General features: G+C 40.7%; 1 protein-coding gene across 6 annotated transcripts in view; it reads right to left on the bottom strand.

The window, feature by feature from the left end:
• RSF1 (remodeling and spacing factor 1) overlaps nt 1-23,136 on the bottom strand; it is a 136,715-nt gene that overhangs the window by 57,390 nt on the left and 56,189 nt on the right. For 5 of the 6 annotated variants that reach the window (XM_030558078.1, XM_030558050.1, XM_030558040.1 and 2 more), the window contains 5 exons: nt 19,628-21,387; nt 16,583-16,786; nt 11,169-11,273; nt 8,388-8,467; nt 2,354-2,408 (listed from right to left, as the gene is read on the bottom strand). In XM_030558078.1, coding sequence (XP_030413938.1) covers nt 2,354-2,408; nt 8,388-8,467; nt 11,169-11,273; nt 16,583-16,786; nt 19,628-21,387 — 2,204 coding nt within the window. The remainder of the gene's footprint in view (nt 1-2,353; nt 2,409-8,387; nt 8,468-11,168; nt 11,274-16,582; nt 16,787-19,627; nt 21,388-23,136) is intronic. The other variant, XM_030558030.1, reaches the window with a different exon arrangement.

The raw sequence follows: 23,136 nt of genomic DNA on the forward strand, positions 1-23,136 counted from the left end.
ATAAGTTCCTGTCTGCATCCTAAAAGACTTGCCCATACCGGTATTGCCCTGGCCTCTTCCTTTGTCAGTCAGTGTTAAAGGCATTCTGAACTATATGCATTTCCTCACCTTTTGGGAGCGAAGCCAGACTTTCAGGCACCTGCTCCCCTACTTGGTGTAAACTTTGCTTGTACCAATCAGAAACGAACACACACAGTTTTTGGGCCCCATCCCCTATGACACTTCTGTGATGTTATAGTGGGTATTTTAGGCTGGTCTGCCATGTCCAGGCAGAAGAGGAGAAAGAAAAACGAATCCTGTGTACCTTGTATACACCCGTAACCGAGCCTGATCACCTCGAAGCCTCTCTCAGCTCACGTGTTTTAAGCAGAGTTTCTACGTTTGCCGGTCGTTATGAGTTGGTTTGTATTCGTAAGTATTGGTTATTACTAAATGCTGCATCCGTGTTTATAAATAGTGTTTACTGCATCTTTGTTTATAAATATTGTTTAATAGTAAATACTTTAGCCATTGTATGTTTTAAGTTCCATTAACCCTATTAGCTAATCATACGCTGCTCCCCTACCCCTTGTAACTATCCCCAATAAAACTTTTAATTAATTAATTTTAGTTGTGTGCGTGCCTGCAGTTTGCATCGTGACTCAGACCCTCCTTGCATCCCTTACCTATACAGTCTATTGCCACGTGCAGCCTGGTAAATAACAGCTCTGCATTTTTCTTTCGCCCCTAAAAGTATGTGGCAATCTACAGATAGCTGACAGTTCTGGAGAAAAAGATCCATATTATGTTCCCACTCTTTGCATACCTTTTTATGGTACAGTTTCAGTCCCACTCTAGACAGGGCTTTAATTCTATGCCATTATTTCCAGAGCCTTAGTTTTCAATAAAAATTAACCTTTGAGCTGAATGTTTTGTTCTTATCAAGAGGTGTGGTGCTGGTTTGTTTTTTGGGGAGAAAGAGGCTTGTGGTATTTTATTTTTTAAAGTTTGGTAAAATCCCATTGAGCCATTTCTCAGTTATCCAAGTGTGGAGGGAGAAAATTTGGTTTAGCACAATGAGTGAGAGTGGAAAAGTCTACCTGACATTTATTGTTTGAACAAGTTTAAATGTAAAAGCTCATTTACTGGGCCTGGATGAAATCATCTGTTAGGAAGGCATAAGAAAAACATCACTTTGAAATGAGTTTATGAGGGAAAAAGCACAAGCTCTGAAGGAGCAAAACATTTTCCTCCCATTCTGAAAAAAAAAAAGGGAAGGTCAATAAATTTTTGCTACAACATTCTCGCTGAAATCTTGCAGACATAAAAGCAAAGCAATGCAAAGAATGATGGTTCCTTCGGCAATTGTAACTCTCAATGTACACTTGTATTAAGACAAACGGTTAATACAATATCCAGTATCAGAAGATCCTTCCTATAGTAAGGAGAGAAGTTATGGATGCTATGGGCACCATAATTTTGAATGTTCTGCCTTTTGTGAATATAAAAACCAAAATCAGAACACTGTTACTGCAGGCTTTCTGCAGAGAAAGTGAACTCCGGACAGCAACTGGTTTATTTCAGGAAGTCCCAATATGTCAAATTACACTGGCACCATTTATTTAACAGTGTAGTTTTAAAAAGAGAACAAAATTTCTTTGGGGAAGTCAGTTATGCATCCCCAATCAATTATCAGGAAAGTGATATTCAGAATTGAAAAAAGGTAAATAATGTCTTAATTGCCTGTGAAGTATTTTACTTAGCACTATTCATAAAGCTTTAAGCTTTTAAAATTTGAACAGGTTTTCTCAATCCCAAAACAAAGCAACAGCAATTAATATCCTTGCCTAATTCTTACACTCTCACCAGCTAAAATGTGAGACACTGAATTAATTCTCATCTACCTGTTAATTAACGTTTTGCCTTAAGAGAGCATTTGCCACTCCTAACACTTGGGTGTCCTGTTCCCTGTGACCACATAGGGACTGTTGAGTAATGATGCAAAGTAGCCAATATCTTAGCGAAGCCACTCTTTGGAGCAGTCCAGAAATGATTTTTTTCACCAAGCTAGATATACTAAAAGGATTTAAATTAGTTTCATTATCAATACACAAAACAGCAAATTACAATATAGAGCAGTAAACTGCATTTAGGCCCTCATCCAGCAAATAATTTTAAGCATGTGTTTAACAAACACAATAGGTTCAAAATTTTACCAAAAGAAATTACTAAACAATGTGGAGAGTTTCCTTTTAAAAATGATGCAAATCTTATGTTAGTATCTTTTTTTTTCAGCAGACTGAAGTCAGTCACTTATCGCAGTAAACACATTGACGAAATGAAAGAACAATAGAACACAGCTGAGTCAACTTACTTGTGGTGGGATGATGTTCTCAATACTGATACCCACATACACCAATCGCTCTTTCCTTGGGCGAGAAAGAAAATTAAAAATAGTTCACAAGGAGCCTGTTTGTAAGATGGTACAGATTTAAAACAATGATCTAATCAGTATCATTCAAAATTATTCATGCAGTCCCACAGAAGCAGCCCTATGAGTTGTTTCACTGCAAAAATACAAGTTTCCAGACCTTGGATAAAGTTAGTGGGTACACCTCTACCCTAATATAAACACAATCCGATATAATACAAATTCGAATATAACGTGGTAAAGCACTGGGTTGCCCTGGGCCCTTTAAAGCGCCGCCCGAGCCCCGCTGCTTTACATCTGAATTTGTGTGGAGCCACGGGCCCTTTAAATCCCCACCTGAGCCTGGCTGCCGGGCTTGGGCGGAAATTTAAAGGATCAGAGGCTCCACCCACTGTGGGGAGCCCTAGGACCTTTAAATTGCCGAATGAGCCCAGCTGCTGGAGCTCTGGTGGTGATTTAAAGGGTCCGGGGCTCCCCGCAGCAGCTGGAGCACCAGACCCTTTAAATCACCGGTGGGAAAGCTGGTCCAGTCCAGCACGGTGTACTGGCTCTTGCTGGTACGCCATACCGGACCATACCCAATATAATGCGGTCTCATCTATAAGGCGGTGAAATTTTTGGGCTCCCGAGGATTGCGTTATATTGGGGTACAGGTGTATTATTTCCTAAGTCTTGAAGGATCACAATTTCCTTTACATGTGAAACCGGTGACTTTACAAACTGTTCAGACAACTGCAAATGTCTGAAGGAAACAGACACAGAGGAAGGAGAGGAATGGGTTACTGTGGTATGAGGGAGGGTAACTAGTAGTAACAGATCAAAATTAAGGAAAATTTAGAAAATAAAGAAACGGTTGAATATCTAAAAAAACAGAGCCGTTAGAGTCTCCCAAGGGAAGCCACATCTCTTGAGGAATTTAAATCTAGACCGCACAATATAATGTGCTAAGAAATATACTGTAGAGAGCAATTATATGCTGGCAGGGAATGGATCAGATGTAATCTAATAGCTCTTCTTCATCTCCCCACTACTGTATTCCATGAAGCATTGCTACAATAGAACCTCAGAGTTATGAACACCAGAGTTACGAACTGACTGATCAACCACACGCCATATCTGAAACTGGAAGTGGGCAATCAGGCAGCAGCAGAGACCAAAAGGAAAAAAAAAAAATGCAAACACAGTAAAGTATTGTGTTAAAGATAAGCTACTAACAAAATAAAAGGAAGGTTTAAAAAAAAAAGTTTTGACAAGGTCTGGAAATTGTTTCTGTGCTCGTTTCATTTAAATTAAGATGGTTAAAAGAAGCATTTTTCTTCTGCATAGTAAAGGTTCAAAGCTGTATTAAGTTAATGTTCAGTTGTAAACTTTTGAAAGAACCACCATAACGTTTTGTTCAGAGTTCGGAACATTTCAGAGTTACAAAAAACCTCCACTCCCAAGGTGTTCATAACTCTTGAGGTCCTACTGTACTGTTAAAATAGAAAGCAAGAATTAAGGCCAAAGTGCTAGACTTGTGTGTTTTTATGAGCTGAAACAGATCCTGGACGGCTGTACTGTCAATCAAAATTAGCAGTAAGCAACTGCACGTGCAAATCACATTTGCATGCATTGTCTATGTATCTAACTGTTCACACACATGCACAAATACCTGATATGCATATCAACTTTATATTTGCATGTGTTAGTTTGGCGCACATACATATATGTACACAGTAACAAGCATCTATCTATGAAAACATGTTTCCCAATGTTTGCATTTGTCCGGCAGCAGATCGAGATTTTCAAATATTCTTATGACTGGACATCTGAACAAGACTTCCTTTTCTTAATATCCTTCTAATGAACCGATTGCAGAAAAAGAATATGTCCAATCTTTTTCTTAAGTAAAAGCAGCAAATACTGTTTTTAAAAGGAAGTTGACAAAACAGTAAAGTGGATTCTGGATAGTTCTCCTATAGCTGTAGTAACGCCGCCACATGCTGTCACAATTTTATATTACTGTAGGATAACACCTGCACTGACATTTTTGGCTTTATTTGAAAGTACTTATTTTTCTATCCCAGTGCCAGTTCCCTAACCTTATAAATCAAAAAGAAACTCTCTCTTCCTCTGAGTGCTATGAGACCTGGGTGGATGGAGAGAAAATTGTTTCATCATTTGTCTAGCAGACTTAAACTAAGGGAAATTCATGAAAAATAATCTCTTGATGCAAGAGAAGAAGCTGCTAAAGGGGAGAACACAGATGTAAAAGCTTTAATAATCATCAATTTTTCTTCTGTACTAGGATTCATTGCCTCTTCCACTTATTTCCTATGAAGCAAAAAAATCAAGTACAACAAGGGAGTGAAGAGTAAAATTCAACCAGATTTTACCAGAGAGGGTCTCAAGTACTGATCCTAATTCTGACAGTCAGGAACCCAACAGACTGTATAGGAAATTAGGGGATAAAAAACAGCATTAAGGATGGAGTACTGCAATGTTGTAGCAAAAGTCTTATATTAGACAGGCAGATGAAATAGCATGTACCTTCCTTACCAACGAGGAACAAATGAAGGCTCAACATTTAAACTAGCAGTTCTCAAACTGCCTGCCATGGAGATGCACTGGCTTTCTTTATCTCTAACTGTTAAACTGCATTAAAAGAATCTACATACACATTATCTCATACTATTATTTTTCAGAGGGGTAGCCGTGTTAGTCTGTATCAGTAAAAACAATGAGGAGTCCTTGTGGCACCTTAGAGACTAAAAAATGTATTTCAGCCTAAGCTTTCTTGGGACATAACCCACTTCATCAGATGCATGGAGCGGAAAATACAGCAAGCAGGTATAAATATACAGCACATGAAAAGATGGGAGCCGCCAAGATGGGATCAGTGATAACGAGGCCAATTCAATTAGGGTGGATGTGGCCCATTCCCAACAGTTGACAAGAAGGGATGAATATCAGCAGAGGGAAAATTATTTTTTGGTGATGACTAGTGGCATTCTGTTACTTTCTTTGTTGGGCCTCTCCTATAGGTGACGACTTCTGGGTACCTTTCTGGCTCTGTCAGTCTCTCTCTTCACTTCCCCAGGTGGGTATTGTAGTTGTAAGAATGCTTGATAGAGATCTTGTAGGTGTTTGCCTCTGTCTGAGGGATTGGAGCAAATGTGATTGTCTTGTAGAGCTTGGCTGTAGACAATGGACTATGTGATGTGGTCTGGATGAAAGCTGGAGGCATGTAGGTAAGTATAGTCGTCAGTAGGTTTCCGGTATAGGGTGGTGTTTATGTGCCCATCGCTTATTTATACTTTAGTGTTCAGGAAGTGGATCTCTTGTGTGGACTGGTCCAGGCTGAGATTGATGGTGGGGTGGAAATTGTTGAAATCCAGGTGGAATTCTCAAGGGCCTCCTTGCCATGGATTCAGATGATGAAGATGTCTTCGAGAAACTGAAGAATTGGAATTAATTTGCAACCTTGACACCATCAAATTAAGCCTGAATAAAGACTGGGAGTGTCTGGGTCACTGCAAAAAATGATGTTCCCTCTGTTGATATTCACTGTTTCTTGTCAACTCTTGGGATGGGCCACATCCACCCTAATTGAATTGGCCTCGTTAGCACTGGCCCCCTGCCACTTGGCAGGCAACTCCCATCTTTTCATGTGCTGTACATTTATACCTACTTACTGTATCTTCCACTCCATGCATCTGATGAAATGGGTTATATCTCACAAAAGCTTATGCCCAAATAAATTTGTTAGTCTCTAAGGTGCCAGAAGAACTCATTGTTGTTTTTATTATTTTTCTGTGTAACTAACTGCAGCAGCTGCCACAGGGATGATATGATATTATGAATGAGAGGAGGCAATCCATGAGACTGGGCATGGGTTAAGAGGTGACCAGGAACTGGAAAGTTGTCCCAGGAGACACTATCAAAAGATATGGTGCACCCTCTGAGACAAGGTTTGAGAACCCCTGATTTAAATGCAAAACAGTATCAGCAAAATCTTCAGTGTCCTCTGCTTCCATCTGGTGGCACGACATGGTTATAAATGTTAGTAGGTGTATAAATGAAAAACCTGAAATTCAGTAAGCCTGCAGTAGAAGGAAAAATATTTTGACTTAAGTCTACATTTTTGTCACAACTGTTATTGCCACCATGGTTTTCATTAAAAATAAGTTAGCCATAATCTGCCATTTGGGGATGTGTATGGACGTGTTGCTGAATAGCTAAACCAATTTCAATGAGAACCTTGAATGTCGCCAAGTTAAATCCTGGGCTGCATGGGAAATAATCAAAACTAGGAGACTTAGCAATGTCACTGCAGTGACACAAAGGATCAGACCATTGTACTCTTAGTGAGAGTTTAATTACATCAGGGGGTTCTTTTTCCACCAAAGGAAAAGACTAAAAAACATGAAGAGCTAACATAGGTTTATACAGTTGAGCTCTGGTACAATAAATACTGTCTTAACACCTGTATGCTCTTGTGCCCCAAATAACCTTTATTTTCCCATTTTAGCTAAGAACGGTACTTGTACTGTGATAAAAACCAGGACCCTGGACTTTTTCCAACACCACTGTGTCATGATTTCTACCCTCTTCACCATGATTACCCTGGAACACACCACAATAAAGCAGCACTAGACTCCTGCCAGATTAGAAAATTGTGCCATCAAGTTTACTGCCCTGTCTCTCCTACCAATAGAGATCATAGGCTTCAAAAAGCAGCAAAAAATCAAATGCAGAAGAGGAAACTAGACTATTTTGGCTGGAGGATCAGACTGTTGAACGTTTGTTCTTACAGTAATTTTCACCATATAAAACAGATGTAACATTTGAACAGCATGCTATTCTGTAAAAATTACAAAACCAACAATAATGCAATACTTAGGCTGCAAATTTAAAAAGCAAGATAGACTGAGTGGAGATGAAGATGACAAGTCTGATAGCATTAATATAGTGTGTGATACTTGAACATTTAGGAATGCAAAAATACTATACATAAGCTATGTAGAAGAGTTAACACTGCTAGGAGGAACCTTACCTTTCCTGTATTTCCCACCTTTTAAAGTTTTCAACTGTTAATGTTGCATTAATATAACTTTAATACAAAACTCATTTTACAAAAAACAGACAAAACAGAAAGCCATGGCTCTGACTTGAAACACATAAAATATCGTAAATAAAAAGAGAATTAACATTTCTTTACTATGGATGTGTTAAAGTTGATTTTTAAAGGCACACAATTAACGTTTTAAGAAATACTGCACCTCTCCCAACTGTGGATTGCTACTCACAAACCTGTTTCAGATATCTGTGCTGGGAACTGTGGGACTGCTATGCACAACGCACTGTTACTGCAACAGCTGGAAGACTGTTTGTGGACACACAGTGTTGATTTACACTAAGCAGGACGATGGCTAGGATGGACACAGAGCTCCATCTCAAGTTACAAACTGAAACCGCTGTAACATGCAATAGTGTGATCCTGTAGCGTAGATGAAGTTTCAGACTAATCTTGGTGAAAAAGGCAACAGGAGTCTGTCTGTAGGGCACATTACATTAGAAACTTCTGTATCCAAGTCAGGTGATTCAGAACTTGCCTACACTAGGAAATTTACACATTGCTGATTGTCTTAGCAAAGGGTGCAGATGAACCCAGTGCTGAAAATTATTTAACTGCAAGCGTAAGCAGGACCAAATTATGTTCAGACGCCATGACTGAACCTTAGTAAATACCATCCCCTCATCTTCAACTACTGGACTTCTGTTTTACCCTCCTGTAAGCATATCCAGATTTGCTGCCAGCAGTAAACTTCCTGATTAATAGGAAGTTCATGGGATTAATCAAAAACAAATGTATCAGCTCAAGGTCTCAGTAACACACTTATCCAGGTCCACTTAACGCTTGATCAATTACTTCCACCTCTTTGCCTAGCAACTCACTGTGAGCTGTTGGTGAACACAACCAAGTAGGTTTCAGTACCTTCGCTCTGCCCGCTCCTTCTTTTTCAAGACAACATCCAGATCTTGCAATTGTTCTTCTAACTTTTCACAGAGTAATTTCTGAGGGGATAATACACAGTATCAGTTTCTTGCGTAAGCAAATACTTTCATTAATCAGTTTATTCAGACACTTAATGCACTGTTTTCACATTTGCCTTAGTGATGGCTGGAATAGGGATAAGTGTCTACATGTGGAATACTTAAAACTAAATTTATAGTTTTCTTTGCATTTTCCTGAATATAGCCTGATTATTATGTTAATTTAATCTTTGCCAGACACTTCAGTGGTGTAGCAACACAATATTACTTCTGTTGGAATACCACCAGGCAGGAACATGGCACGTAGCGAAGGTTCAGTCTTCTAAATTTAAGGTAGACTTTAGCACTAATTTCAATACGTTTTGCTAGAGAGATAAACCCTTCTGGTAAGAGGTATCTGTTGTAGAAAACAGTCTGCCCAGTGTGCGTATTAAAGAGGAGTGTTTAGAATAAACATACTTCTAAATGATTCCCTGTTTTTTATGTCAATCTGTATAGTTATCGGAAAGGTAACTGGGAGGTAGTTGTATTTTATTTTATTTATATACATACATAGTGAGTTTTAGTCCTCTTTCCCACAGTTCATTTATTGTTTATCTTTTTAGATTGTAAACTTTCATTTTAATGATTTCATTGGAAAATACATAGCACTAAGTTTCCATTTATTGATTACTACTGTGGTGCTTTTTATAAAAAAATAAAATGTTTTGTATGATACAAGACCTTATATCCACATCTAATATCAAGATAATAATCAAGTCATCATGCAGGTGGCTATTATTGACAGATATATCACCTGCTTTGTAGGGATTCTAACATTATGTCTTAGGTCAGCAACTGAGTTGATCTTTGTTACAAGTAAGTGGCCCCTATAAGAACTTGCTTTGCTCTTCAGCAGGAGACCTGCCTTTTCCCATTACACTTGTTACATGTGCAAAAGTTCTCCCCAAAAGTGTTTTTATTGCAATCACTGTAGAACCTTTCCCCTTTGATCACATTTAAAACTTCTCTTTTGCAGATGTGATTTGTTCTCTCCCATCCATTCCTCCTCTCCGACCATATACTTTCTGTTGGTCTTTTTTGCAGTTTTAGGTGAGTTTTTTTCTTATTATGTACTTACTAGGAATTAGTCAACAGTGCCCTTAGCACCTTGGTGGGGAGGTGCTTTATATATAATCAGGTACAAGTAGCACTTCTAACTTCATTTGTAAAGAAAAAATTCTTACAATTTCAACATGTTAATTATTTAAATTAAAAAAAATACTTAAAACCACAGAAACAGGCAAATTTTGATGCACAATACAACTATACATCATCACTGATCAGGATCTCCTCTTGCACAGCAGCAGCCCTGCCTTGTGACATGCAAGTGGATCTAGCTGTTTGGAACCAAAGATAGGGTATGAGATCCACCAGACTGCCTCTATAATGTACCTAATTCTTCCCCAGTCACTGCCGCAGGAAAAATATTAGTCACACTATGGCCTTTAAAACTCCAGGCCTCTACCCTGCAGAACTCACTATTTTTGCACCTTCTATTTCACATGAAGGCCAGCCATGTGTTTGCATTGAAATATCTTTTAGTAGCATCTAGCCTCAGAGGAAGCACTGAAATTTGCCTGCTGCTAGGCAGTGACAGCACTCGCTCTGAGCAGAGAGACTGGCATGTCACAAACATGCATGTTCCAACCAGGTTCTGAGCAAGTAGGTCTGGGAAAGGAAGTGGGTTTCAATCAGAGCTCCTGGCCCCTGGGAGAGCACTCGCCAAAATGCCACAGCAGCATTTTGGCGGGGATGCCTCTCGATGATTAGGGGTTTGGAGAGGATCCCATACGAGGAAAGATTCAAGAGGCTAGGCTTTTCAGCTTGGAAAAGAGGAGACTAAGAAGGGATATGATAGAGGTATATAAAATCATGAGTGATGTGGAGAAAGTGGATAAGGAAAACTTATTTACTTATTCCCATAATACAAGAACTAGGGGTCACCAAATGAAATTAACAGGTAGCAGGTTTAACACAAATAAAAGGAAGTTCTTCTTCACACAGCGCACAGTCATCTTGTGGAACTCCTTACCTGAGGAGGTTGTGAAGGCTGGGACTATAACAATGTTTAAAAGGGAACTGGATAAATTCATGGTGGCTAAGTCCATAAATGACTATTAGCCAGGAAGGGTAAAGAATGGTGTCCCTAGCCTCTGTTCATCAGAGGATGGAGATGGATGGCAGGAGAGAGATCACTTGATCATTGCCTGTTAGCTTTACTCCCTCTGGGGCACCTGGCATTGGCCACTGTCGGTAGACAAATACTGGGCTAGATGGACCTTTGGTCTGACCCGGTACGGCCGTTCTTATGTTCCTGCTTCCTTGACTACTGCGACACTTCCCACATTCAGTCTTTCTTACAGGAAAAATGAAGAGAATGAATATTTCCAATTCTACTGTTCCCTTGATGCAACCTTTGCAAAGGTAGGAAAGAACCGATTCTGTTAAGCAGTACAATAGCCATCTACTAATAATGAAAAAAAGAATGAAAAAAGCGTGAGGAAAAGGTTATCTCCAGCTCGGTTTAATAACAGAGCAGGGGGCTGGTTGAGGCAATGCATCCCAAATGAGAGGTTATTTTTTAACTGAGAAAGATGGTTACCAGAAATAGTTTGTTAATCAAACAATGATTCTCCACAACATCTAGCAGAGATGAAAACTAGTCAACCAGAAAGCATACATGTTGGCAAGGTGGGCAGAACCACTCTCCATCTGGGATTATCATCAATGGGGGTCGAAGGCAGGCTGTGTGGTATCCACTGTCACAAGAGTCACACAACAGAATCTGTGGAAACAAAGTAACAGATTAGCATCAGTTTGCACCTCTTGGCAGGTTCTAAAGCTATTTTCCAATTGCCATCAACAAGTGACATCATCGAGAGGCGTCGCTCCCGAATTTTGGCGGCGATGCCTCTCGATGACGTCGCTTATCGACGGCAAGCGACATCATCGAGAGGCGTCGCTGCCGAAATTCGGTGGCATTTCGGTGGGTGCTCCACCGCCGCAGTGGTCCTTTGGCTGGCGCCTGCCAGCCAAAAAGGTTGGAGACCACTGTTCTAGGCAGTGTTGAAACAACTGCCTAAACACTCTGATCCGTACAAACTTCAGAACCTCCAAAATCACTTATTTGCAGGGTTTTATGGAAAGATGAAACATGTCTTTTCACGGAACAAGTTGATGGTACCAGGATGTTAAGCCTTAACTCTGGACTGTTTATCATGTGTACTGACACAAACAAACCCTCTCTGGATTGCCTAGAACCACAGAAGAACACAGAATTAGGAAGCTGTTAAAATACATATTGATTTATCAGGGTAAACCCTAGATGCCGCTTTTCCGTCAAATAGGAGATGGCAAAGTTGACGTGAATTGTGTGCACATCCATTGGAGTACGCAATTCATTCAAGGAGCTACTAAAGTGGTCTCAGCCATGCTGGCATGTCTGTCACATAACTAAAAGAACGCTTACCTTGTGAATTAATGGCATGAGCGAGCATTATTATTTGCCAGATAAATATAAATGTTAAAGATGAGTGGCAAGTGTTGTTAAAGCAGAACTGTAGAAATTAGAGATAAAATGCTATAGAGAATAGTCATCTATCTAGTCCTTCGTTCAATTTAGTGGTAAGCATCTCAAGCAATGGGGTTTTCAGCACTTCACTGAGCAGATAATGCCACTTCTAAAGAAACTCGATGTCAGGAAGTCTTCACGGATATTCAGGCAATACTTTTCTTATGAATTCCATTCCATTTAAAATATTGTAATATTCAGCATTTTACAATATTGAAAAAATATAAAAGAAAACTCCAGTGATAAATTATAATCCTTAAATAGTTAATTTACTGCATATGAACATACACTTATGCAAAATGGATCTCTAGAACAGTTTTTAGGAAACACTTGTCATATTACCTTCACAAATCAGAATGGCCTCAGATGAAGCTGCAAATGTGATATCTCTCAGCAAGCACTCTAGACATATGATGCAGATTGGGATTAGATGACAGCTGCTTCCACATGGAAGAGCAAGAACTTCAAAGATGAACATAGAAGTGGCTTTTCTGAAATCTTACCCCTTACATTTCCTTTCCTATCCACACAAATGGGTTCTCTGCTTCTTTCAAGTCTTACCCTATATTCTCAGATACCCAATATTGCAGCTTCCTATTTAATTCATTCTTTGTTATCTATAAGACCCAGTTTTTGGGGAATTATTCAAGTAATCATCAGAGGATCATATATTGCCCTGGAGTTTTCCTTTTATGCACACGCACAGTAAACCCCACGTCATAAGAGTTAAAGAAAAAGTAATGACCTCTAAAAGAGGCACAGATTGTTGTCCCATGGCTTATTTAGGGGAAAAAAGGTAATCAACCCTTATTACTCCAAAGGACATACCCAGAATGTAAAACTCAATGTTTCATCACCAAACGGCATGGGGTTTTACCTTCAGAATATGTCATAATTGTCTTATTTAAAATTTCATATAAAAGATGTTTTTAATGTTTAAATTCTGGGTCTGGACCTTTATGGGCCTGGACTTTATTACACATTAAAAGGCACCAAGCTGGATGATTTCTGAGTGCTTGTTTTTTATACTGGGCTGCAAGTAGTTTCAAACTACTTGATTGTGCACTTAGTTCATAAATATCCAAACTGATTTTTAAAAATAAAGCAGAGTGAACCAGGTGAGAAGTCTGATAGTTTCTTTTTATTCAGCTGATCATGGATAAAAAGTGTTCTGACTTCAGTCTGCAATTAAAGTGACTATTACATGCCAAAAGGCGAAATTAGAGGAAAATTAAGGCTGTGAAGGCAAGTACTCAAAAGTTACGAAATGTCAGAAATAAGGGTTGCCTAGGAAACTAATTTGCTATTCTTGTATTTATGATAAAGTCTTTAGTTACATATTTACTTTTCATAAGTTCCCTGCCTCATTTGTTGCAGAACTTGGAAGGTATGCAGTGAATGAGGAAGGGGACTACAGGAAGAGAAAGGATGATTTCATGGTTAAAGCTATGTAAGTCTGCTGTAAAAAACTGGTTTCTATCCCTGCCTCTGCCATAGAGTTCCTTTGTGATCCTCTGCAAGCCACTTCAACCCAACATTTAACAGGTGGACACTAACTGCACATTTCTCATCCTCTGCATGCCTGATTTGAGATCCTGGGTTTTCATTTGCAGACGTGACGAGTACTCACAAAGACAACTGCTTTAAACACAAAGCACCATATAATAGTACATACTCTGAAAAATCAGGTGCTGAAGTCTGAAATTGGAAACCCAAAATTAGTGGACACTTTTGACTAAGTACTCTATGCCTTAGCTCCCCATCTATAAAATGGTGATAATAATAGCCCCTTTCCTAACAAGAGGTGTTCTGAAAATAAATGAACATTTGTGAAATGTGTATAATGTAGTCTGAGTGCCATAGAAAGCCATGAGGAAATTAATAATTCTGTTTTCTGAGCAGAATTTGAATAAGGTGCATATATTTAACAACAGAGGTTAAAACAAAATATTGAATGCTAGCTGTTCATTAATTGAGCACCATCCACTGTACACTGAATGAGGCAAGGGGCCTGTGGAAAAATAATATGTGATCATGTAATTACGATTCTTCCATAATGCATATATACACAAAGGGGCTCAGTTAAGATTGCATGGGAACCTTAATTTTGCCTTTTCCTAACTTCTGAGTAGCTTGACATTGCAACATTAATGTTCATTTAGAATAGTCCGTGTGTGTGTAATTTATTTATTTATATTACAGTAGTAGAGTTCAAAAAAGAACTAGATAAATTCATGGAGCATAGGTCCATCAATGGCTATTAGCCAGGATGGGCAGGGATGGTGTCCCCCTAGCCTCTGTTTGCCAGAAGCTGGGAATAGGCGACAGGGAATGGATCACTTGATGATTACCATTCTGTGGCTGCACTCTGGGGAACCTGGCATTGGCCACTGTCAAGACAGGATACTGGGCTAGATGGACCTTTGGTCTGACCTACTATGGCCGTTCTTATGTTGTGTATTAGAGGCCCCAACTAAGTCAGATCTTCATGGTGCTATGTACAAACATAACGGAGTATACACTGTAAAAGATAAGACATCCTAGGGAGTGAAACAAACTTGCACTCTTCCCTCTTGGTTTCAAGTAAATGGTCCCAATTCTCTGCCTGTGATGTCAAAGGTATCAAAAACATCACACAATGAAGGGCAAAAGCTAGCTGTTCCCCAATAAGGGAGGCCAGAGAATGGAGGAATTCTGCGCCACTGCACACGCACAGAATTCATGTCCCATGCAGTTTTTTTTTCCCCTCTGCAGAAGATACATTCTGCTGGAGAGGCTCTGCGGTTATGCCTTTTGCCACCAGATGCTGCTATGGCACCAGAACAGAGGGCGGCTGGCTCACCAGCTGTAGCAGTCAGGGTGAAAGAGAGGCTGCATTCCTCACAGTGCCCTGCCTGAGGGACCAGGGGAGGAGGAACGGGATATAGGGGGATAGACAGAGTGGGGCACACGGTGCTGCTGGGGTGGTCTCAGAATGGGGTTCAGAAGGGCCAGTGGATGGAGACAGACTAGGGCAGGGGCTGAATGGGAGTAAGGATGCAAGGCCAGACAAGAGTTCAAGGACACATGGGGATGGGGAGGAGGTGGGGCTGAGTGGGGGTGCAGGGACACATGGGGACAGAGATGACCCATACCTGCTGATAGTAGGGAGGGAAAGGGGGCACAACCCCAGAACAGCTCAAATCACTCGCTCCCCAGGTAGCCGCCCCTCTAGGAAAGCCAGACCCCACCCTTCCCAGAAAGCAGCGGCCCCTCCCTGCAGCTCCTAGCTATTCCTCTGCTTTTCCCAGCAGAGTTAAAGCAGCAGCCCCTCCCCCACAGCTTCCAGCTGTTTCTTCTGCCTCTCTCTGCCTGGCACAGCTCGCCAGCTCAGCTGCTGCACAGGGAGGGGGCCTGGCCACAACATCTGGCTGAGCAATCGGAGCGGGTGGAGGGGAAGCAAAAGAGGGTGGTAATGTGCATGCCCTCCCCTCCCCCCATGCATCACTTCTGCATGAGTAGAGGGGCAGATGTGCCTGACTGAATGGGAGAGACCGGGGTCAGATAGGGTCTGCATGGGAGAGGCTCCCCAACTCCATAACACTCTCCTCCCCTGCAACAACCCTCCAGATTCACTCCCAGGCTCCTTCCCAGCAATCAATTCCCTCTCCTCCAGCTCCTCCATTATCCTTGACTCCCCTAAGCCTTTGAATTACTTCTGAGGGGTGCGGGAAATATGTTTCTGTATTGTAGTGTAAATGAATTACTACTCAAAGTTCCATATTGATATGACTAGTAAGGAATCTATTTGTCAAAAAAATGGAATCTTTTTTGTCGTCTGTATTGTTACACACACATACACACTTGTTGACAGGTATTTTGAAATAAATTACCAAACTAATTGAAACTGACATGATTATATTATGTTATATTATTTTGACAAATACCATATGCAGGATTTTAAAATATTGTGTGCAGAACTTTTAGTTTCTTGGCGCAGAATTGGTCTAGGAACAATAATCTGTCTCATACACCCTCCCTTTTCCCAACATGAGACTCAGAACTGGTAAGAGAAAGGGAGAGAGAGTAAATGTTAGGGAAGGCTGAAGAGATAAAGCTGGATTCTGAACTCTGCCTCCTCCTCCTGAGACCACCATCATGTCAGTCAGCAAGATCCAGACTGGAAGCAGACAGGACAAGCGATGTGAGGGGGGCCATGCTGAAAGCAGATTTCATCTTAGCCCCAAGCCATCAGGGCATACCCACAGCATTAAAAAGTCTGTTTGTATTAACATGAATAGTGGACATATTGCAGCCTTATCCATGTCCCCTTACTGTTACTACCTACTAAACCTGCCCCACCACTTTTCCAAGGGAGGGATTGTTTATCGTAAAATACCATTACACATCTCTCAGAAGAAAGCTCTCCCATGGCAGAAATAGCTTTGTTTTACACATTACTAGTCTAAAAACCATCACTTTCATCAGGGTGATTAATGGAAGTTTTTTTCCCCATCACACTATTTTGTAGATCAAGAACATACTAGCTCAGGGTGATTGGGAAGGCCACACTTCTTGCATGGTTCATCATCATCAGCAGGTGCAGGTTCCTCTTCTTCCTCTTCCCCCGCAGATTCCTCCTCAGAGTTTTCTTCGGACTCAGATTCCTCGCTGTCTTCATTACTTGAATATCTCCACCTGCCACGTGTTCGAGTACCTGTCCACCGCACTTTGCTTCTCTGTGTGACCTAGTGTTCCAAAGGTAAAACACAGCAAAAGGCTCTTACATTGCCTTGTCATTTACACTGTGGGTTTTCTACGGGGGTGAAAGTAGAAATAGTGACTTACTGGTACGTAGCTGGGTTGGGGCCGGCTCTGGCCCCCAGAAGGGGTGGGGCCTCAGGTGGAAGGGATGGGGATGGGGGGTCAGAGCCAGCCCCAGCCCACCCTGTACCAGTAAATACCCTCCCCTTCCCCTGCCAGGGTAGCAGTGGCAGCCCCAGCCCTGCTACCGGAGCCCTGGGATAGCAGCGGCAGCAGGGGGCTCCAGCAGCACTTTAAAGGGCCCAAGGCTCGTCCGCCGCTATCACCCTGGGCCCTTTAAACTGCTGCCAGAGCCCCCAGCTGCCACTGCTACCCCAGGGCTCTGGCAGCAGGACTCTGGGGGCTATTTAAGGGGCTGGGGCCGTAGAGGCAGCGGGAGCCCAGGCCCTTTAAATAGCCCCCAAGGCGCAGCCGTTACTCCAGGGCTCTGGGGACTACTTAACGGGCCCAGGACTCCCCTGCTTCTACTGCCCCAGCTCTTTAAATAGCCCCCCCGAGCCCTGGGGTAATGGCAGCAGGGCTCCGGCACTATTTAAAGGGCCCAGGGCAACAGAGGCAGTGGGAGCCCCGGCCCTTTAAATAGCACCCGGAGCCCTGATGTCGTTACCCCAAAGCTCCAGGAGTGGGGCTCCGGCGGCAATTTAAAGGGCCTGGGGCTCCAGCCGCTGCTAGGAGCCCCAGATCCTTTAAATTGCTGCCTGGGAATGCCGCGCCCACCCCGGTACAGCACACCGGCTCTTGCTAGTATGCTGTACTGGGGCTTACCGGCTTACTTTCACCTCTGGTTGTCTAAGTTAAAAAGACCATCACACTTTAAAGTTTGAGTAAATGTTCTCTAAAATGAACTGATTCATTTCAATCAGAATAGCTACAGGAAAAGTAGCATGATCATAGAATACCAGGGTAGGAAGGAAGGGATCTCAGGAGGTCATCTAGTCCAACCCCCTGCTCAAAGTAGGACCAGTCTCCAGACAGATTTTTGTCCCAGATTTCTCAAGGACTGAACTCACAACCCTGGGTTTAGCAGGCCAATGCTCAAACCACTGAGCTATCCCTCCCTCCGATACAGCAGCTTCAATGAGTAGATCTTTCATTGAGTCCAAAAATCCTTACAGAATTACAACTAAAGGGAAAACAGAAATTAAGGGGTATAGGCAAAGAAAATGCTTCAGGCGAGGCTTAAAAGACACGAAGACAAAGCTTTAGAATGTGACTCCACTCCTTTGTTGAGCTATCAAAATCTAAAATTTCTACTTTGACAAGGTAATTTTGCATAGTGAACATGAGAACTTTAACATGTAAACTTTTCCCCTCCAGAGTACAATAAATCTTATTTTGAAGCTGCCTTTCCTCAATCCAAAGAGAATATATTTCTATCACTGCTTCCTTTTAGAAAAACAAATTACAGAATGTGACTTATTTTACTTTTAGAATCATCATAATGTAAGAGATAAATTGCTGTCATCGTTAAGTGTTCTCTCTGCCTGTGGGGTTGGAGGAGGAAGATGTCTGAGAGAACTATGTGCATGTGTATGTTCTATACAAGGAGATCAGGCCCAAAATTCTCTATTATATTAATTTTTTTATCTCACTATGCATATTTAGATCACTAAGTCTTTCAAAAGCTATGTCCATTTAAGACTGTACTTGTTTCCATTTTAACATATTGTTACTTGTAGTACCTATTACTACCAGAACTGAAAGATGAAAAAAACTCAGTAATTTGTAGTTTATGTAAGGCATTTGACAGCACTTACTATATAACAGTTTCACCTGTCCCCTATAAGGTCAATTTCTCATTTTGTTTGTGAAGGTTATTCACACCGCAACAGAAGAAAGAAAAAACTTTTTTTAAACAGAGAAAAAGGTGTCTGTAGAACTACAAAAGCTAGTAAGGGGATTCAGAACAGGAACTGCACCTGAAAAAAAAACAACTAGTTATTCATTTTTTAAATTAACTAGATTTCAAGTTGACACTGTCCTTTTACCAAGGACACTTTTTAAAAGAAAGTATTTCCTCTATCTTCCTGTTTTTTAAATGTATTTTAATTAGCTTTTCAGGAAGGCATACAGGTCAAAAAGAAAACAGTCACAGCATGGCTAATAGCAGGCTGTACATGTCTTCTACCTGCAAGCTCACTATCATTTCTACTCTATAAAAAAATTAAAACTGTGCCTGAAAGACAAACTTCTCATGGAAAACACTTTCTGAACCCAAAATAAAACCTACATTCAGCCTAGATAATAAATTCTCTCATAATCCCTCTAAAAGTGGTTCAGCTACTCTCAAGAACAAAACTCCTGTTAAATTCTACATAGCATTACTACTTTACTGTAACGTTTTTCCTATTCCCATCTATCCGCCATCATCATCAAATTGACCAAGTATCAGCATATACATCACACAGTCAGTCAGTCAATCTACAGCATCTTATTCATGGTTAAAGCATTCAATCTATAGGATTTAAAGCATACTGAAGGTTTGATTAATAAGGATAAGCTCCTCTAGAAAATAAAATAATTTGCACTAGATATGCTAAAACCAGGTTCAATGTAAGAATTCTGACACTCACAAATTATGATGTTAATAGCTATTAGCACTCTCCTGGGGGCTGTTTTCAGATCAGTCACTGCCCTAACGAAGTTATTGGACTAGTAACATGCATAAATTGACCATAATGGCATGCTTCTCCACATTCCTCCACAAATTTGTTTTCCTTAGATTGAAAACAACCATCTCCTCCTGTGCGCTATAATGATGTTACCTTGCTCACTTTAGAATTGGACTCCTTCTCTTGCTTTTTCACATCCTCTCTTCGGTCTTGCTTTTGCAGCACTGCCAGTTTCTCCTCTTCTTCCTCACTTCGTTTTTTGTCAGTTTTCTGATCCCGAGTCTCCACTACTTTTGGAGTAGGTTTAGATATTCTTGGAGATCTCCTTAAAGTGCGACCAACATTGACTTCCTCCTCTTCCTTCTTCTCGGCGTCCTGAGTCTTTGGAGGTGGATCAGGCTTTTTCTTTCTACTGGAGATCCTGATGGTTAACTTGATCCCTTCCTTCTGCCTCTCGGAGGTTATTTCCTTGTTATCTGTTACACAGATGTTCTCTTCAGAAACCAGTTTATATTTAAATTTGCTTTTGTGTACTGCAGATTCCTTTTTAGACTCTGAAGACTCCTCTATATTAGAGGTTTGGGCATTATCTTGTTTATCTGGTTCTGTCTGGGTTGCTTCAAATTCCTCCTTTTGTTTTTCTGAATCTGATCCTTCCTGAACTTTGCTTTCATCAGGAAGCATGTTTTTGGAATCTGAGCCCTCTTTTGCTAAAGCAGATTTCTTGGAAGGAACAGGAGGAATAGACAATGGAGGTGTTTCAGCTGCTTTTGGAGAGTCAGATTTCTTCTCCAGTTCATTTTTGCTTTTCAAACCCTCTTCATCCGTTAGCTCAAGCTTGGGAGGCTCCTTAGGAGTGGATGTCTTCATGGACTTTTCCAGCTTTTCTAAACATTCTTTGAGTGGTGGTCGTCTGTCCTTCCTAGTTTTCAAAGCTAATTTATCTTCAGGTTTCTTGGGGCAGTATCCTGCTTTCCAAGAGTCCTCCATAGCCACCTCAGAAGTCATACTGTCAAGGGACTCTTTTTCCATAGGACTAGATTCCTCCTTTAAAGGCACTTTCTGATTAGAGATCTCAGAGACCATAGCAGCTACCTCTTTGTCTGTAGGCACATTTTTCTCATCTTCACACGTTTTCACAATTTTGCTAACAGAGTTTAAAGAGTCTGATATTTTCCCCCCACTGATGCAATTTTTCTCCTTTGATGAGCTGCTGCTGTCTTCCTTTGTGCTAATGGAATGTTCTGACTTATTATTTTGGGTGACATTTTGGGCGACTTTTTCACTGCTAACCTCTCCATTTACTAGCAATTTCCCATCAGGACATAAAGCAGTGATTGTAGGGACTCGTCTAAAACCCTCCTCCTCTGATTTTCCTTCCTCTTTCAAGACATCCTTTGTTGGAGTAACACATTTACACAAGGACCCCTTTATTGGACTGTCATAGTCATCTGTCAGCTTGATCTCTCGCTTTTTCAGTGGTATCTTTGCTTGCTGGTCATTTTTAAGTTTCTCACTTTCTTCTGCAGATTTCTCCACAACTTCTTGAGGGGTTTTGACATTGACACAAAACTCTAATCTCTCAGGCTCATGAACTGTTATTTTATCTGTGCTGCTTTTTACTTCTTTTAAATCTTTTGGTTCTACTTTATTTTCCTTCACTTCTGCTTTAACAGGCTTGACATTTTCTTTAAAGGAATCATTTTCTTCTTTGGTAATCTGCTTTTCCTCATTGTTTTCTGAAGGTTTCTCTAGCTTTACTATGACAGGCAGTTTCATAATTTCCTTTTCTTCCACTTTCTCCATTTTCATCGTGTTTTCATCTGCTGGAACTGTAGGTGGAGGAAGGCTTTCCAATTCCTTTGACTGTTCCTCCATGTTCTGCTTTTCTTCTTTTATTTTTAATTCATTTCCTGTTAAAATAGAAACAAAATAATTTAACATAACCAGATGAATTCTAGGACCAAAAAAATAAAGCTAAAGATGCATCCTACACCAATCAAAATAAGTCCTCGCTAATGAAAATAAGGGTTTGGCCTAACACTGGCATTTGCCATCTGATTGACAAATATTAGCTAAATAATGGGACAGAATGGCAGTTCAGTTTAACTAAAAACCAGAGATAATTCTAAACTTAACAGAAAATATCAGCAGAGCCCCAGATCTATCTTTTTTATGCTGACCTTTTAGCTTCCTAATCAATTTTAGTAATTTTTTTTCTAAAAGTGTGTATACATAAAAACTAAGCACAAGGTCTGTAACACTAGTTTTTAAAAGAAGTCTGAATTGACAGTTTGCATTATTTCACTATGATAGAATATTTTACAGAATTCCTTACATTAGAATTTCAAGTCAAGTGTGCACATCCAAACCACATTCCTGTTTATATACACTGATATTTTCAGAAGGGTTTACTTATTTTTTTCTGTTTCAGAGAGAGAAGAGGAGAAGCTGCAATACTATGTCCTGAACCAAAATTCACCCAGATGTGTTGCACTTTAGCAGGGCCATGGTCCATGACTGGGTCTCCTATGTGCTACCACAATACAAAAAATAAATAACATTTTGTATTCATTTCACATGCACAAGTCTCATTGACTTCAACGGGACCAACACGTACAAAATAAGTGCAGAGTACAAATACATCAGAGAAAACTGCAGGGAGCAGATCTACCCAGAGTTAGATGGTATGGTCTTTGCACAGACATTGAGATACAATTTCCAGGAGGTGTGTGATACAAGTCGTCAAAAAATGAGACGTAATAGTACTACATATTCTTCAGTGTGATCTTCCAACATTTGAAAGGCTCTTACTAGTCCAAAATGCAGTAAATCTCAGCCCCAAGTTATTCCTTTCCCCCTGCACTAACTGAAGTCCTTTCCCAGATGAAAGCTTCCCAAAATGCTGGTTTAGTTCTAAATGAAGAGGGGGCATCCAAGAGCTAGCTTAACGCTCAAACAGGAAACAAGAAAGAAAACAGTGTACAGAAGGAAAAAAAATTGGTGAGAAGAAACTCAAGGGACTTTGAAAGAAAAAACAAAACCAATTTAGTTAGTTTCAGAAGTCAGTCAGAGAGAGAAGTCAACTCCTCACGAATGCAAAACCAGAGACAATGTTTCAAAGGGTCCAGACCCATTTTTCCTCCTTACTTAGATGATTTACACTCCACTTTCCCCTGTAACTTCTCAATGCTGCAAGTGGCTTTCCTGAAAGCAGTGCTTACCTGAGATAAGAGTAGGATACATTTTCTGTGTCTACTCTTTCTGCTTCCTGTTCCCTTGTCTCTGACCTCTTTGTTTTGCAACCCTTTTCCCTTGGCTATGCCTCTCCCTCAAGCTTCTCATAGAATCAGAGAATCATAGAATATCAGGGCTGGAAGGGATCTCAAGAGGTCATCTAGTCCAACTCCCTGCTCAGAGCAGGACCAATTCCCAACTAAATCATCCCAGTCAGGGCTTTGTCAAGTCTGACCTTAAAAACCTCTAAGGAAGGAGATTCCAACACCTCCCTAGGTAACCCATTCCAATGCTTCACCACTCTCGAGTGAAAAAGTTTTTCCTAATATCCAACCTAAACCTCCCCCACTGCAACTTGAGAACATTACTCCTTGTTCTGTCATCTGCTACCACTGAGAACAGTCTAGATCCATCCTCTTTGGAAC

The sequence above is a fragment of the Gopherus evgoodei genome, chromosome 1 (assembly GCF_007399415.2).
Source record: "Gopherus evgoodei ecotype Sinaloan lineage chromosome 1, rGopEvg1_v1.p, whole genome shotgun sequence".
Lineage (NCBI taxonomy): Eukaryota > Metazoa > Chordata > Testudines > Testudinidae > Gopherus > Gopherus evgoodei.